This window comes from Cryptomeria japonica, chromosome 7 (assembly GCF_030272615.1).
Source record: "Cryptomeria japonica chromosome 7, Sugi_1.0, whole genome shotgun sequence".
NCBI lineage: Eukaryota > Viridiplantae > Streptophyta > Pinopsida > Cupressales > Cupressaceae > Cryptomeria > Cryptomeria japonica.
Window position 1 is genome coordinate 444,786,313 of NC_081411.1, and position 18,945 is coordinate 444,805,257.

The 18,945-nt window shown below is 33.8% G+C and overlaps 1 protein-coding gene across 1 annotated transcript in view; it reads left to right on the forward strand.

The window, feature by feature from the left end:
• LOC131030434 (ABC transporter B family member 15-like) overlaps positions 1-18,945 on the forward strand; it is a 56,455-nt gene that overhangs the window by 7,168 nt on the left and 30,342 nt on the right. Inside the window, exons 3-7 of the mRNA XM_057961270.2 lie at positions 12,372-12,626; positions 12,713-12,767; positions 13,291-13,469; positions 13,599-14,056; positions 14,159-14,699. Of these exons, the coding sequence (XP_057817253.2) occupies positions 12,372-12,626; positions 12,713-12,767; positions 13,291-13,469; positions 13,599-14,056; positions 14,159-14,699 (1,488 nt within the window). The remainder of the gene's footprint in view (positions 1-12,371; positions 12,627-12,712; positions 12,768-13,290; positions 13,470-13,598; positions 14,057-14,158; positions 14,700-18,945) is intronic.

Consider the following 18,945-nt stretch of genomic DNA (forward strand, 5'->3'; position numbering starts at 1 on the left):
CACATTTAGCATTGTCAAGAAGTATAATAGAACCTTTACCTTTCACAGGACATGGTGCATCATTACCAAATATTACATAACCTCCATCATAATCTTCTAATTTAACAAACTTGTGTTTATCACCTGTCATGTGATGTGAGCAACCACTATCTATGATCCAAGAATCATTATTATTTATGTGTGATATTAAGGCTTTTTCTTCATACCTTTCTTCATCTGATCCATCTTTGATAGCCACGTATACAACTTCCTCTGTCTCAGTCCCATCAGATTTATCATCATTGGATTCCTCATCAGCTACTAGGAATGTCTTTCTATCTCTCCTTCTGAAGTCTCGATGCCTTCTGTATTGGTTGTCTTTCCATCTGTCATCTCGGTATTCTTTCTTTTCATCATCTTTGTCAGGACAGTTAGAAGCCATATGTCCAATTTTATTACAGTTAAAACATTTTAAAGGTAACTTCCCTTTATACTTACCTTTGCCTCTCAGTAACCTTCTGGCCAATAATGCTTCAAACTCTTCTTGCTTTCTGATTTCCTCATATAGTTTGTGTACTTCTTCCATGTTATTGCGAAATATCTCACTTGCTCCACTGTGATTTCCTTCAGCATACTTATACATTCTATCATTGTAATCTTCAGATTCACTGAGATGAAAAGGACTAAAATCAGATTCAACTTTGTTTACCAAAGACCCACTGTTATCAAAATTACTTAACTCAAAAGCATGTAGCTTACCGATATTAGCATCCAAAGAGACTAGCATGTTTGGTACATACCTTAATTCATTAATTACAGAGACTTGAATGGTATAAGCAGGTAGAAGTATTCTCAGCAACTTACTTGTTAGATTCTTTTCTTCAATAGTTCCTCCTGCTCCTTTGATTTGATTGATAGTTTTTTTTAACCTTGTACTATATTGGATAATGTTCTCGCCTTCATTCATTCTCATGGATTCAAGTTGTCCTCTTAGACTATCTACTTTTGCTCTTTTAGCATGTTCATCTCCACCATACACATATGTGAGCTTATTCCACATTGCTTTGGCATCATTACAACCTTCTAGATCATTAAACTCTGAGTCGGTCAAAGCTGATGTTATCTCAATCATTGCTTGAATATGTTCTTGCTTTGCCTTTATTTCTTCCATTGTCATAGGGTAGGTGCTAGGTGAAATGTAATCATTCTCTAGATAATATGTTGCATATTCTCCAATTCCTGATAAGTGTAGCTTCATCCTTTTCTGCCATGTGGTGAAACTTGACTTGTTCAACTTTGGTGCATCCCTTTTATACATCTTTGGATCTTGCCTCAAGCTCCTTTAAAATTTTCTTTCAGAGTCCAAGCTCCGATACCAATTGTTAGTTAGATGAGAGGGGGGGTGAATCAGAGAACTTCAATTATCAATACTCTAATCAGATTCAACCTCAGTAGAACTTACTTGATATGCAACTTATGACTGTAAATCATTCAAACTCATAAAAAAATAAACTTAAAACATTAAATCACACTTGACACCAGATTTAACATGGAAACCCTAATAGGGAAAAACCACTGTGGGATTTCGGATCCACAAGAAAATATACTCTTCTAGAGTATGCTCGGTTAAAAGAAAATCCTGTTAAAGATTACATAAACACATTGCTAGATGTGACTTAGTCAAGGGATTTCCCTCAGATCTATTAGAATCTTCACTTTGTTAGAAGTGACCTTGTCAAAGGATTTGAAACACTCAATTAGAATGTTACCTTCCTAGAGGATTTACAAATAAGAGTGTTAGGTCCACTCGGTTAAGAGATTTCCTGTCACTTTTACAAAAATAAATAACAGTAATAAAATATATCTGCAACTTCATATCTGAAATGTTATAGCAGATTCTATATGCTCAATGTGCTCAAGATAATCTTGTCATAAGACTTATCTTTCTCTTTGCTGGGCTTCTGACTCTGTTCTTGAATCAGATCTTCAATCAGATCTTCAATCTTCTATATTCGGTTATCACTTATGTAGAGTCACTGTGCTTCTATTTGCCCGCATTCTCTGTTCATCAACATCTCTTTATTTATAAGCAGTTCCTAAACGCTTAATCTCCTTAATCACATTTCCCATGATTAATCTTAGCCATCTGATCTTCAAACTTGACTAGGTTCATTGAATCCTTCGATCTGAAAACGTTTTATCTTGGCTTGAAACTTGTATTCCTTCCTTGGTACTTGTGCTCAGTTAGGACCGTTTAATCTATGTTGTAGATCTAACTCTTGAATTTTCATTGTTGTTGATCCTTAACAAACTTCTTGCAAGACATTCCAATCTTCTATAAATCTCCAGCTCATTGGCATCCTTCATTTAATAATGTATTCAGTCATTTAATGCATTCTGTTACTGCTCAGTTGATACTCGGTTAATATTGAACTTTACTCGATAGACATTCTCTCCTCGGTGACTTTTTCTTTCATTAACCGACATCGATAACCTTGGAGTTCACCGACTATCTCCTTGCTCAGTAAAATAGAATAATATCAAACCTTTACTCATGAAATCTTTTCTCCTTCTTGTTTAGTCTTCGAATACACATATATAGGATATCAAAACAATCAAAACATCATAATCTCATCACTGTCTAACTCGGTAATAGTTGCCCATTGAATAACTTATTACTCCCCTTCATTTTCACATTCTTTCTGTGTCATTTACCGACATCTTTATACTCATCAAAACATACTTTTTAAGATATGGCAACATCATACTAAATCAAAAAATCAATTTCTTGACATCAATGACAAAATAATAATATTAAGACAGTAATCATCCTTTATCAATTATATCATTCATCTCCAACAACCTTCTCAATATCATCAATCAACAAACTTATTGTAATGCCAACAATGTTATGGTGTGCATTTATGTTGTCTCTGTTATTTCTATTTACTGCACTATTTCTTGTTTATCGGTACATTGTTTTGGGTTGCAAAGTTATAAATAAGTTCAAATATTTTACTAACTGGTTAGACACTGATTCACCCCCCCCCCCCCCCCCCCCCTCCCAGTGTCTTTGGGACTATCATTGAATCTAACAATATTAATTTTTTACTTAGTGTAAAACTCATTTGGCATAACTTATCCACCAATATATTGACTCTTTTCAATTGAGTCCCACACCATTATTTTACTGCAAATCAAGTTTTTAACTTTATAGGTTTTTTTTAGGGGAAGTTATTTATTGTGATGGCTATATCTTTATAATTAGTTTTTCAATTACGTTAGAGATGGGGAAACATAGGAAGTATAAATTTATTATCACCCACCCGAGTGAGTTTCATCTATTGTTATGTTTTTTTGATAAAAACAAATCAACTTTTTGTGCTCCCCCTTTTTGAAACTCTTAATCTTCACCATTTTCAAAACACAGTAGTAGTTTAGAAACTAGATTCAGAGCACTACAATGCTTGTTCATATTGTATCTTCAAATTTTAAGTTTAACTATCTTTATATTCTCATATAAGATCAGACTATGCCTTTTTAAAAAAATGTTGGCATCTTAAGACCCCCATTTGGTTCCCCATATTGGTGCACTTAACTAATTATTAAATTATAAACAAGAAAATGAAAAATACAATTGCATTTCATGATTTAATGACAATTCAAATTTTACAAAATGATTCATTAAATATAGTAATAAATATAAATACCTATAAAATGCTTAATGTCTTCCAATTCTAATTTCCAATTTTCTACTCACTTTGGCGATGAGACTAGGAGCTTTTTTCATTTTGTTCTTTTTTTCCTTCACTTTGCAGATGCCCACTTAAATGTATCTCAACATAACAAGTTGTGTTATTCATTGTATCATTTCCATTTGTTACACTATCACTATGCTCTGAAGTGTTGCACAACCAGGTGAAATCCAAATGCTGGTTCCCATTGTTTTGTACATCCTGATTTTTGCTAAAATCATACATTTTTTAGAAAATATAATGATTTAAGCTTTAAGAGATCCTATTTTAAGTTTTAAGAGAGTTAGATCGAAGTCTCTCAGATCAAAATTTATTGGATAGAACCTCTCTACTTCTAAATCATACTTGCAATGGAGTCTCCTTTGCATCTATCAAATGTTGATAAAAAAACATTTTTACATTAGCTTTTGGGGGGTCAAATGAATTCATTTAGAAGTTTTGTTTCTTTAAGTATTTGGTCATTATTATAATCTTTCCAAATAGTATAATTTTTAATATATTTAATTTCATTGATATATTTTTATTTTATTTCTTAGGAATATAGGGTTTTCACCGAACATGAACTTCTTTGTTCAATGCTTATGGAAAAATAATAAACGTCACCCAAAAAATTCTAAAAAATATTTACACACTAGGTATTGAAGTCCTCTTTCCAACAAAAAAAAAATGATTTTCGTTACATATACAACAACTTATGTAATATCAAATGGTCATATGTCAAAATTACAGTTAACTCGACTTCAAATCTTAATAAAATATGAAATATTGAAGATATTGTTACAAAACCAATTGCAGACACTAGAAGTGGATGTTGCAAAACCAAATTCGAAAGAATCACATTCATATCTATAATAGAAAAAAGTTCTGCTATACAGAGTGAGTATCACTCTTTGAAAAAATTGTTTTTTGAAAAAAAACTAGTTTTCGAGGAAGATAGGAAAATGGAAGCAAATTGATTCTAAAAATTATCAAAAAAATATTTTTAGAATCTACATACAAAATGACACAAATCACTAGTTTACATCATCTACAAATTCCTTACGGTTTAGAAGCAATTGATGTCTGAATTTGGAGTTGTTTTGAAAATGAATATTGTAGTGTCAAAGTTGGCAAAAAAGTGTAACCCACTATTGTGGGTTCACCCAACCCTCTTTTGTTACATATGGACCTCCAAATTGTAAGTTCTCTTTCATCGATAAAACTCTAGATATCATACCTAGTTGTATGCATCCTCAAGCAATTTTCTAAATTCTTGTCTAATTTATTTCTTATCTTTGATTTGAAGAACCCCAATGCATGGAAAAGTCACTCATCCTCCACGGATCCCAATATCATAGTTTGACATAACTCAACAAGTTTGAAGTATTGTGAAACTAATTCACTGCAGCGTCATAATTTGTCATCGATCTAATTTACACCTCATGTTTGTGCTCCCACTTTAGTGTGTCCTATCCCCATCTCCTCTCTAGGTCCGATTGGACTCGATTCTCTAGCTTTTAGGCCATGAAAACCCATTGGTGGGTCCCATGATGACGTACCCTTCCCCCTTGTGCCTTATCTTGGTCCTGTTTGTAGAGGGACTAGGGTGTGGAATTCCCTGGTCTGGACCTAAAATGCCATGGTCTCTCTTAATGGGGACCGAATTTAAATTGGGGCAGATGTTGTATCTCCCTACCGGATATTGATCCCTGTGGCTACACATGACTATTGGAGGTCAACCTAATCGGTAAATTACCTAGGGAACTCTATTTTAAGATATTTTATCAACCTATTTTTATCTAGGCTAAGCAATCTAAGACTCCATCCCTAATATTCATGCATCTATGAAGAATTCATCATCAAGCATTTTCAGAGATCTTGAAGGCTACATATTCATCCTTCAAGCGCTGTGGAGCAAAATCACATCAATATTGTGCAAGAATGTGTGTGTGATTAGGGTTTTTTATTTTCATGTGTTTGTCCTGCCATTGCACTCAACATTTGTGATTACATTTAAAGAACATTGTATCATCATCAACATGTACAAATATGGGGTATACCTATTCAATATTTATTTCAGTATTTGCATTATTTCATTCAAGGTTAATTCCTAAACTAGGGTTTGACTTAGGAAAACCCCTATCCCCAACATCTTCCCCTTTGTTTCTGTGTGCAGGTTACAAGTGCATAGCTGTACTCAAAAGGATCAACATAGTTAATAGAGATGAATAGGTTCAGTTTTTGACAACAAAAAATTCAGAGCACCATGGCAAATTGATACTACCTGGTCCCAAAAAATCAGATCAAACTTCTAGAAGAATAGATTCCAAACATCTTATTCTACCTTGATCCAGGTCAGTGGATCCATGGGACATTTGTAGCCTACTGTTTCCGTCAGATCACTTCAATAATCTCCTATTTTCCCCTAATTTTAATCTATCCAATTTAATACTTGGGAAAGAGGAAGTCAAATCCCAACCTAGGTGAATCTAATCAGAATTCTCAACCCTTCTTTAGTGGGATTGAGGCTATAAATTTTAGGTTCACCCCTCTTTCCCCTTGTGATGGTCAATTTTTGGAATTGCTTGTGGTTGTATCATTGAAACCCTGATTTCCAAATTTGCACCATTACATTCACGTAATATCTTTCTCTAACTTAAGATTGCCCAAAATCTTGTTATTGATCTCGATCTGAAGGGATTCTCCAAGTTCTTAGTTTTCTCCTTCATTATAATCCAAAATTGGTTGATTTCTCTATGACCTTAACTTTTATTAAAAATTATTTCTATTTCCTTTCTATTGATTTTGAATTGTGAACTTAGAAATGATTGATCAAGATCATTAACCTCCTACAAAAATCACTTCGATCACAATTGACCCAATAATTTTAAGATACACAATATACATACCTTTTTGTAGTTATTATAGATGGAATCGATATATAATTTTTTAAAAAATTGTTGGAGTAAATTATTATTTATTCATAGCTTAAGTTTTACTTAGGCATCATTGGATATTCCTATGTGTTAGGTAAAGTTTATTATATTTAATTGCCTACCTACATTTAGTTAATTGTGTCATTAGTTGGCAAGTGGTTATACCTAACATTGTCTCCTATTGGTGCTCTCCTCTATCACCTTTTGTTTATAAGCAAACTCATTGTACATTGTTAGACATCTCAATACAATCATCATTTGTGTTGTGAAATATATTTTCTCTCTTGTGAAGGTTTATAGTTGTTTGCAGGTCTTGGAGGTTGATCACTCCTACAGAAACAAATCTCACATTACTCTTTAAATTAGTAATTGTAGACTTAAGAATGTTGTTAAAACATTCCCTTCTAATAGCTAGTTCTCTCAATCTAGTAGAGCGCTTGACAAAAACATGGTACAATGGTGCATTCGTATCTGAAATCCATTTACAAAGAAATAAAAATCCCCTCTTGCATTAAATTATGAAAATTAGTAGGATTGTCCACATTTGACATTATTTGCTAGCTACTAAATTTTGGACTTATAAATGCCTACACTGATATATATAGATTATCGAATGTTAGTCATGTCATTTTTCATAGTCTAGTATATTTTAAATTATATATTTATTTCTTGGATTTTTTTCACAAGAATGTTCATTTCACCTAGCATGGGGAGAATATTGTAAAAGGACAGAATCTTTATTTACTGAGTTGTGATGTTCGTACATTAGTCTGGTCAAATATCGATATTATGAAAAAAAACTCATTGTGTTGGTCCATGCACGAAGATCCATATGGTACTAACATTCTTAAGAAGTTTTTTTCCTATGGTTATTTCCTTAGCAAAATTTTGAAATTTTAGAAAAGTTTGGGACTTCAGTAGAAGTATGAGTAGAGCTCACAAAGTAGATTTTCAACTTCAGCTGCTAAATCAAACAAGTACTCACAACTTTAAATGCCAAATTAATTCTATGGGTCATGCAGTGAATAAGAAACATGTATGAAAAAGAAGTACAGTTTGTAGATTTACACAAAGATCATTCTTATGACCTTGCATCACTCAACTCCTACACTAGACAACTTTTTGGCAATAGTGAATTCATCTACACCGCTAGTTTCATTCAAAAATTTCTTAAATAGTTCAAATAAGTATTGTGATGTGGCATTCTATTACATTAAAAAACATAGAGTAGATGAGGTTAGCAAACATGATTGTGTACAATATGGACATGCATACATACCCAAGAAGTATTATCTACCACTATAAATTCATCAAGTATATAATGCAGTAAAATTTGAATCTTTTATTTTTTCTTGTACATCTTGTTTTTCTAGCTCAACAAAACAAATTGTCCATTCCCATCCACAATTTATTGACCAATGTGTTAGAGGAAATTTATGAACACCCACAAAAGATAATAAACTATTATATTGAGGGTAGTCTGTCATAAGACGCCCTCTAGTCAAAACATGAAAAACAACACTCAACTAGACAATTTTATCCTTGTATAGTTTTGTCACAAGCTTTCCAAATTGAGCTTAAATTGAACCTCCCAATTCAACTAGATTTGTCTTTGTTTTGCATATGCTCATCATATTCGATGAAATAATCAACATGCAGACATTCTTCCTTTGTTTATCATCTAATCATTGATAGTTCGTTCATGTCTATGATTTTTTTTTATAAACTTTATCAATACAATTTTCTATAGTGTCTAGCTTCAACTACAACTTCTTGTTCTTATTACATTTCAACCTATAAATCTTACACTTGCATTCTGCTGGAGGTTCATCATTGTTTGTATTCTCCACTACTAATATGAATGGGTACTTTGACACCCAATCAATATAAAAATTCCTTGTCATATCCCACTCATGCCTCATTTTTTTATTTTATTTTATTTTCCCCTTCCATGTAGTTACAAAATAATTTGTAATATTTTCATCCAATTCAAGTAACTCATTTTGGTTATCCTAGTTATCCCTTGGAATATAATCTATGACATTGACATCTGAGTCAATTAACTCATTTTGATATTTTCCTAGGTTATATTCTTCATTAATATTTGGTGCAACTCTTAATTTTATAGTTCTATACAATGGACCATCAACATTGCCAAAGTATGACATTATGGTTTTGCATTTTGATGGTATCCCTTCACCACTTTTAGGAGTCTTGTTTCTCCTTGACATCTCTCATGAAATAAAAAATATAAAAAAGTCTTTTTGTTTAATAAAGATTCATAGAATACAGGTCCCTAATTCCTCGGGCCCTAGATGCCTCCCTACTAATAATATGTAACAATGAACTAAAAATAATAAGTATATAAATAATCTTATAAAACTATAAACTAAACTGTCACTTACCTTTAGATTTTCACTGATTCCCTTATACAACAAGTCATGTAGTTGCAACTCGCCTATGATCTGAATCAAGAGTTCCTAATCAAACAAAACGTGTCGAATAGTTCACGTGCCTTGTCAAAGCTTTCACATTTTGCATACATGTCTACTAGGGCAGTTGCAAATAGAAAATCTGATAAAAAATCCTCTATTGTTTATCCTATGATATATGTCCATACCTTGTTCCAAAGCCCCTATTTTCACATAGGTTGGAAGGATGTTGGAAAATATTTGCACCCACCAATCGCATTCGATTGAAAGTTTCTAAATCCTTTTTAACATATCCATTTTGTTGGTATCTTACAATCAAGGTGTTTTATGAGAACATATTTCTTTGGCTTTCTATCAAAAAGTTTGCGTACCTTGTTTATGTCCTATTTTGACACAAGTGGGGAGTATGGTGCAAATAAAAATGATGTTGATGGAAATTTGTTTGTGGCATATATAGTGAAACTTCCATGTGGGAACACTATTTGAATTCAAACATTAACAATGCCATTTATTTGAACAAAACGAATGAGAATGAAATGTTAAGTGAAAGGATTGGACCCAAAATCACCTAAGTTGTCATAGCTTAGTGTGTTGTTTAAATTTAGTTGTGGGTTGGTAGGAATGGAATGATAAGGTTTGATGGAATTCATTAAATACTTCTTCTCCTAATAATTTTGAGTCTTCCCTCCATTCTATAGCAATAGCTAGGAAACCATCTAGATCTTGAAGTCTTCTTTCTTTGGATAGTTCAACTTGTAGACTCGAAGGAGTTGTTAAATCTACAAGATAACTAGATGATTGACATATGTTTTAGTTGATCAATTTGTGCCTTCAATTCTTCTTTCATTGTCTTATCCTTCTGTATACGCTTAAGGATGGTGTCTACAACTTGTTGGAGTGACAATTTCTCCTTAGCTCTTGTTTGCACTCTGAAGTCTACATCTTGGATTTGATAATCCATAGGCTAGATATGTTCTTCTAGCTTGTCCACCATTGGGATACCAATTTGGTCCCATCTATGCTCTTGTTAGTCTATTACGACTAAACCTACCCTCCTTGCTTTATTTTTCTTGCTCACGTAGGGGTTTTTAATACTTCATCAAAGATTAAAAAAATCTCCCTCTTTTAGCTTTGTGTATTTCCTTTGCCTCTTCTCAATGGTTTGGCTCAACAATATAAGGAGCTACTATGTTCTAGTCTCAAGAGAAGCACCATGGTCTTCAAGAGTTTGATCATCCTCTTCTTGATTTTCTCTTCTTGTTGCTTATGTTGCTTATAATCATGTCTTGGAAATTCTTCTTTATGCATTTGTTGATCTTCCTCTTGCCCGTTCTCTTCCTCTTGTTGCTCTTGCTCCTGTTGGGTGCCCTTGTCTTCATCTTCTTCTTGTTGCCTACACATTGGAACTTCACTTTCTTCATCTCCTCTTTCATCATTTGTCTCATCTTGAATATTAATCGCATGAGGCATAACCTTGCCAGTGACCACCTCTTCTTCATTAGTTTGAGAGGATGGATGGATGTTGGATTCTTTCAATGGAGATTAGCATGAGGGTGATGTTGGAGGAGTAGATGGTCTAAGAGGTGGAGATAGATATTCAGGAGGAGGCAATGGTGATTTTTGAGGCATAGAGGGTGCCTTTTTGGGTAGTGGTGTAGGATCCTTTTGTGGAGAAGGAGAATGAGAAAGAAACTATTCTTGTTGTTAGGGGGGAGATGTTGGGGTTTGTCACTTTAATGGAGCATATGACATACAAGAACATATGAATCAATAATACTAATATTCCAAAAATAAATCTTTAACAACTTTATTTTAAAAAGAGCTAATAACAAAAATAATAGATTATTTGATCAAAATTTATATTAAAAGATCTATGATTAACAAAGAAATAAAAGAAAATAAAAATAAAAAATTGTAAATTATTATTTGTCAATAAAAACTTTTATTTCTTGCTGAATAATTTAATTCTTAAAATTCTATAAATTGTTCAAAACTCATTCAATCATTAAAAACTTACACTTCATTTGCAATTACCCTATCTTAAAAATGGAACGAAATTTTGTGAGAATTATTTACCGGTGGGAAAACTAGAGGTAGCCGGCATGAGGTCGATATCAACAAAGGTGTGGTGTTTTATTGTACTATTATAACGCTATGGAAATGGTAGTAAAGAAGCACTAACAAAATGTAATATATTCTTAACAATAAATAATATATTCTTTAATAAGACTTGGTGTGTCCCCACGCCATGTTTTTAGCAGGCGAATGAAGACGAAGAGGAGGTAGATCGAATCTTGGGGTTTGCCCATTTTAAAATTCCATTTCATCTTATGTATAACTACATTCAAACTGAAACAGGTCTGAAACAAAGAGATAAGACGCTCAAACTTTAACCAATAAAATATAAAATTTTGGGACGACACAGAGATTTCTGTCTGCATTTACAAGTCTCAATCTCCGAGATATGCAACAACAAAATGAAGGACACCAGACAATAATAAATTGTTTACCATGAAATTCTGAGGTTCATGTAAGAGATTCGTGTTACAGCAAAGGTGGCAGCGAATCTGTAAACTGGTAAATGACTTATCTTTTTGTCTCACAAAGCTAATGGATACATTTGATGTCATTTTCTTACCGATAACATTTATGTTTTATTTTAAATTTTCTTTTTGGCTGAACCGATCAGTCTCCCATGTCTTAATCATAACCATAGTTCATTGCATTTCATTTGATTAATTAAAAGTCTATTTAAAAAATATCTAAACAAAAATATCTAGTGGGCTATTAATTTCTTTATTGGTTTGTATAATAAATAGAAAAAAGTTAGTAATTAGATCAATTATGTAACTTTACTAATGTCAATAGTGCACAGTTAATGGCCACTTTTTGACCCTTACATGCATAGCAAGTTCCACAATATTTGTTATAACTATCTAGAAACCAAAACAATAGCTAAGAACAGTTAAGTGGCATATTAAGACAACAACAAACTGATAGCAACATGATAGCAATAAATAAGTTTAATTTTATGTATAATTAAACTTTTTAAAGTTTTAATATCCATATACTACCATTAAAAAAACACATAACCCTCAAACTTTAGCCTGCAAAATGCGCCTCCTTGCTGTCCTGCCGTCCGCACATTTGTTGTATTGAACGTAATAATCGATATTCACATACAAGAAGAGAAAAAGCGAGGCTCCCATTTGGAGCAGATATTTGAGACAGACAATGATGGCTGATTAGAGAGTGATAAGATATATGTGGTATTGAAATGTAATTTGCAGTTAGATTTTGAGAGTAAAATGGAAAGAAAAAGTGGGCGTTCAAAGGAGGAGGGGAGCGTGTCATTATGGGCATTGTTCAAGTACGCGGACTCAATAGATTGGTGGCTCGTTGGTGTGGGTAGTTTAGGATGCATAGCTGATGGAGTGTCCATGCCTATCTTAATGGTCGTCATGGGTACCCTGATGAATGTATTTGGAAATTATGATCAATCTTCTGAAGCCACTAGGATCGAATTTATTTATGAAATGAACAAGGTAAGACACCCAGACCAGGCGTTCCAGCCTTTGATATCATCTAGTGTTGAATTTGTCATTGATTTTTGTGTCTATGAATCCTGCAGTATTCTCTATACATGGTCTATCTTGCTGTCGCCACTGGGTTTGCTGCATTTTTAGGTGAGCATATTGTCTTCCTTCAAATGATTGAATTCTTTGCAGTTGTATAGTGAAAGCCATGATCCACCATGTCCTTAATATATCAAATTGTTCTTTTTGTCGCTCACATGTGATTTTATGTGGATCTATCATAAATCTGAATACAAGGCTTATTGCATATGAAATATATGGTGTAGTAGCTATAAGTACATCAAATTATAACTATCTTTCAAAATTCATAAGTCTCATTATTTTCACTGCTCAATTTGTCACCTTGTATTGATAGTGTTTTCATTTCTATACAGTTTTCAATATTTGAATTATCTCAATAGATTGATATAGAGGTATATTTGAATCATCTCAATAAAGTAATATAAGATTAGTCTTCTCAAACTTCTCATCCATCGCTGTTTGTTTGAATTTATGCACCATGCTAGAATTATTACCTGAACAAATTGAAAGAAAATAAGCTTAAGAAACAGAACAACCAGACACTACTTGTATGAAATGTTATTGATGGACCTGTGGAATGACTTGTATAAAGCGGGATTTTGTTGGACAAGGACCGGCGAAAGGCAGGCCTGTCGCATGCGGAGGAAATACTTGAAGGCTGTGCTGAGGCAGGACGTGGGATTCTTTGACATTCAAGGAACCACCACATCCCAAGTAGTTACAAGCGTTTCCAACGATACTCTTGTCATTCAAGATGTTTTGGCTGAAAGGGTACGTTACTTGTTATTCATACGTATATCAGTCCTTTAAAAAGGAGGTCTCAAAACTTAATCCCGTGGATTCAGTTTTACAAAAGACTTACAAATTCTGAGAGATCTAACACTATTTCTTATCACCCAGATACCAGACTTCCTCAAGAACGCAGTTTACTTTATTAGCAGTTACATCACGGCTTTCTACTTGACATGGAGGCTGGCACTTGTGGCATTTCCATTCGTGATATTTCTCATAATTCCGGGAGTAATGTATGGGCGGATTCTAGTTGGAATCGCTCACAAGACGCGAAAAGCCAATAGCATTGCCTGCAACATTGCAGAGCAAGCTCTGTCGTCGATTGGAACAGTCTTTTCTTTCGTAGGAGAGGAAACAACAATCACCAAGTTCGCAGACGCACTTAATGTGAGTGTAAAGCTTGGAATTAAGCAGGGCCTGGTCAAAGGCATAGCAGTGGGAAGCACAGGAATGGTACTCTGTTTGTGGGCATTCATATCATGGTATGGTACCAGACAGATAATGTATCATGGAGCAAACGGAGGAAGGATTTTTGCAACTGGAACTACTTTAATTTTAGGTGGCGCGTAAGTGTTTTATAATATATTTATCACGATAGATAGAACTTTGTTTGTTACTTATGATATCTAAGTTTAATCATCATATACATCTCTGTCGATGTTTTACAGAGCTTTGGGCTCTGCAATTCCAAATATTCGGTACTTTTCGGAAGCTTGCACCGCTGCTCAACGTATATTTGAGATGATCGAGAGGGTGCCCATCATTGACTCTGATGATAGCAACGGAGAAATTCTTGAACAAGTGTGCGGTGAAGTCGAATTCAGAAAGGTTGAATTTGCATACCCATCGAGACCAGAAACCCTCATATTTTCTAATTTCTGTCTCACCATCCGGCCTGGCAAAACAGTCGCTTTGGTGGGAGGGAGTGGATCAGGAAAGTCTACGGCGGTTGCGTTGGTGGAGAGGTCTTACGATCCTCTGGGTGGGCAGATTCTGCTGGACGGAGTTGATATTCGGGAACTGAATCTGAAATGGGTGCGCAGTCAAATTGGATTAGTGAGCCAAGAGCCTGCGCTGTTTGCGACTTGTATCAAAGAAAACATTTTGTTTGGGAAGGAGGGAGGCAGCATGGAGGATGTTATTGCGGCCGCCAAGGCCGCCAACGCTCACAAATTTATCACCCAGTTACCAGACGGGTATGACACCCAGGTCAGATTTTTGTTTTCGCTTCTCTCCAAGTCTTTATTTATTCCCCTATATTCATGTGACTGCTCTCAATCCTTACAAACCTCTAAGATAGTTTCTCTTAGTGTCATGTAAGATTTGGGTGAAAAGATTAACTTCTAATCATTTTTCTATAATATTTTATGCATCACCTGTTGTTGGATGAGGTGCTTGATGTAATAGTGATACACCTCAATATGTTTTCTTCCAATATGAAGCATTAAATTTTGAGACAACAAAATGAAGCTTCCATTGTCACAATCCTACTTGATGTTTGTTGTGTGAACAACTGATGCTTCATCTTTCAGATCCAGCATAGAGATCCACCTTCATCTTACCATGCACTCCGCTGCACATCATCTTCAGCTAGCTTTTGTTATATGCATCCAAATAATGCATGTCTGTTCACATGCATAGGATTTTTTGTTAACATTTTTTAAGTATGCAAGCTCAGTTTAGTTTTTGTTTCAGTTCAGTTTAGAAGATCTATTTTTCTGTTACCGAATAATGGAATTTAGTTTTTCTTTCAGTTCAGTTTAGAAGCTCTATTTTTCTGTTACCGAATAATGGAAAAAGAATGCAATATGCATTAGCTATTATTAGTGAAGTTAAGTACTGTTATTCCTTAGTAGCAATTCATATCTTGTTTAGGGTCTGCACATTCTATAAAAATCAGGCCTTGTGCTATTGTATGCAAGCTGCAATAAAAAACTGTCTTTGTTATACAGTTCAGAAACATGGTATTAAAAACATGGGTGCTCTACCTTTGAATTCAGTGTATGTTATTTTATTTTTGTTGAATGCTGTTGAATCCCTATTGTTGTTTGATAATAGCTGGAGATGACCTATATGTTCTTGCTGTCATATATTTCATCTATTATGATTATTTAAGTTCAATTAGCTGTTTAAGGGGATAGGGCTATTTCAGAATCTACAATTTGATGATGATGTAGTCGACAAAATGTTCAGGATTAGACAATTTTTTGTTACTTATTAATTAAATTAAAAATCACAAGACAAGTTGTCTTGCGTTTTTTAATTTAATCAATAAATGACATAAATTGTCTAATCAGAAGCATTTTGTCGACTACATAACCATTTTGTTGTTTGACTACTAGAAGAATAGCCCATAGTTAATTCTTTTGTTGCCTTATTTCCTATTACATCCTTTTATCTTTGTAGTTGATAAGGTAGTGGTAAAGTTCTTCATATACCATGAATTTGGTGAGAATTTAGAGAGAAACCTTAGGAGAACTCTAAAACCTTGAAAACGCACCTATTGCAAAAGAAATATATGGTTCAATATGATTCAAGCACATTAGACTACCAACAAGTTGCTTGTATGAGCTAGATCCAACATCCTCACCTTCCATATCCTTAGTCAACTTTAGTTGTAGAGTACATGGAGTAGAAGCACTCTTAGGATCTTCTATCTAGAATGTGTTTAATAAGTCTATAGCATATTTGGTTTGAGAGATAAGTTCCATGATTGTTAGATACCACACCTAGATGCCAAGAAATTAGTGTATAGAACCAAGATTCAATTCATCTCAAATCTATTTTTCAAATATAATTTGTCACTAATTTCTTGTGATGATAAGATCATCAATGCAGAACAAAATAATAACTATGCCACCTTCATCTAATTCCTTTGTATACAAGTTTAGATTAGGAGAACCATTATAGAATCCTTGATACTTAAAATAGTCATCCAACTTAGCATAACACACCATTGAGGCTTGTTTCAAGTCATATAGAAACATCATTAATCTACAAGCTAATTGTTCATGTCCTAAAATTTTAAATCCTTGTGGTTGAGTCATGTAAGTAACTTCATTGGTTTCTCCATTTAAAAATGCATTCCTAACATTCATTTGGTGAAGATTACATTTGAAATGAGATACTCATACTATAACATTCTTTTCTTCTAGAGGAAAAAAATTCTTTTGTCAATCACATCATACCCTTTGACCACTAATCTTGACTTATATTTTTCAATGCTTCCAACAACCTTCAACTTAGTCTTATACATCCTGTTTTTTTAATCACATTCTTTGTTAATTTTATGGTCAAATTTAGAATATAGCATATATTAGACAATTCACACAATAATACACAACATGTACCTTGGGAAAACCTTCCAACTTGAAGGTGAAAAAACCAACAACAAATAGTCTCTGATTATAAATATAGGTATATCTTTACAAGGATGCTTCACTCCTTGAAGCGGAATGCATCAAATCACCATAGATTGCAGTACGAAGATCCAAATCACTATAGGATACACAAAATGCCAAAGTATAATCTACGATCTTCAATCTGACTTGTATGCAAGGTGTGATCTGCTGATGATGGAATACGATCTGTTGAAGGATAGAATCAACCCGCTGAAGGATGTAATGGGACTGCTGAAGGATGTTGTAATTTATTTCCAAGAGAGGAAGATTTTACCTTCCTTTATACCTACCAAGGGTGACTCTTCTCCAAGAGTCTGTCAACACCCTTCAAGAGGTCACGCCCCAATGTAAGGGTGGCAGACTTTCAAGTCGGCCCTATAAATAATAATTATGGGCAGACTTTTAATTACATCATTTATATTAAATGTAAGAAAATCACATATGCTTCTAAGGGGTGAACCCACAATATCGGGTTACACTTTTTTGCCGACTTTGACACTTCAATTTTCATTTTTTCAGAAAAAACCTCACATTCAGACACTTATTAGTGCTAAACCATAAGGAATTTGCAGATGCCATGAACTAGTGATTTGTGACCTTTTGCGTGTAGATTCTAAATATATTTTATTGAATATTTTTTTAATCAATTTATTTCAATTTTTTAATCTCCCTCGAAAACTAGTTTTTTACAAAAAAGAACTTTTTTAAAGAGTGATACTCATTTGGTATGTCATAACATTTTTTTTCTAAAATAGATATGAATGTGATTCTTTCAAATTTAGTTTTGTGACATCCATATCTAATGTTTGAAATTGGTTTCATAACATTATCTTCAATATTTCATATTTTATCAAGTTTTGAAGTCGAGTTAATTGTAATTTTGACATATGTTCATTTGGTTGATCGTAGCCTGTTGTGTAGGTATCCAAATTCAATTTATATATTTTTGTTGGAAAGAGGACTTCAATACCTAGTGCACATATATTTTTTTGAATTTTTTTCACTTGTTTACTATTTTTCGATAACCGTTGAACTTGGAAGTTGATGTTCGGTATGAAACCTATGTTTAGTTAATCTAAAAAAAAATCATAATAAACTTTTTATATATTAAAATAATTCATTAGAAATCTTTCTTAGAGTACTACTATCATGCATTTTGGTTTGTCAAAATTTGTCCATTTGAACCCCCAATTTGAGCTTCGAAGGCAAAAAATCTGCAGAAACCATGAGAGGTTTGGGGGCAGTCCAAATCCAAACACTTTCGATATTCGATCAAACCCTCTTTCTATCGAACCCTCTCAGTACAAATTTTGTAATAACTACCCTAAGCAAAGGGTTTCGATCAAACCCATTTAATTATTAATTAAAACAATAAAAAAAATAATTTCGATCGAAAGTATGACTTTTCATACTTTTGATCGAAGGTAGTGTAAAATTGATTTTGGACGATTGAGATAAATTCCTTCGTCCAAAAAAGTGTAACCCACTACTGTGGGCTCACCCTTAGTTGTCATTTAATTATATCAAATAAATCGGTTAACATAAATGTCTAAGGCCAATAGGCCAATTAGACATTTGGATTGACTATGTCGGCCCGAAGGAATCCGACCATAGCTACATTATCATTAATACCCTCTTAGCTAGGGAGGAGTTTGATGCAGAAGCATCCCTGGTTCATAGCAATCTTGCATCAACCAAAAATATTTTCCTTTTTGTTTGCAGTTTCAACATTTCTTTCTGTGTCTTGAATTTGGCTCACCGGATCCTATGGAGTTAGATTTTTCTTGAAGACTTGATTATCTTCCTTATTCCCAAACTATGGAGAATTTGGATCATTTTCTAGCAAGTTATCGCTACCGGTTTCCATGATAGTTTCCTGTTACCGGTTTCCTGGACCTATTTGCATTTGTGATCTACCGGATCCCTTCAGTAGCTTACAGAGCCCTAAGCATTGATTCCAATGTCCCTTGGCGTGTGGACGACCTTTTCCCATGATCTACACTTCATCCTTTGGATTTTACAGAGGAATCTCTTGGCGGAGGCTGACCTTGCTG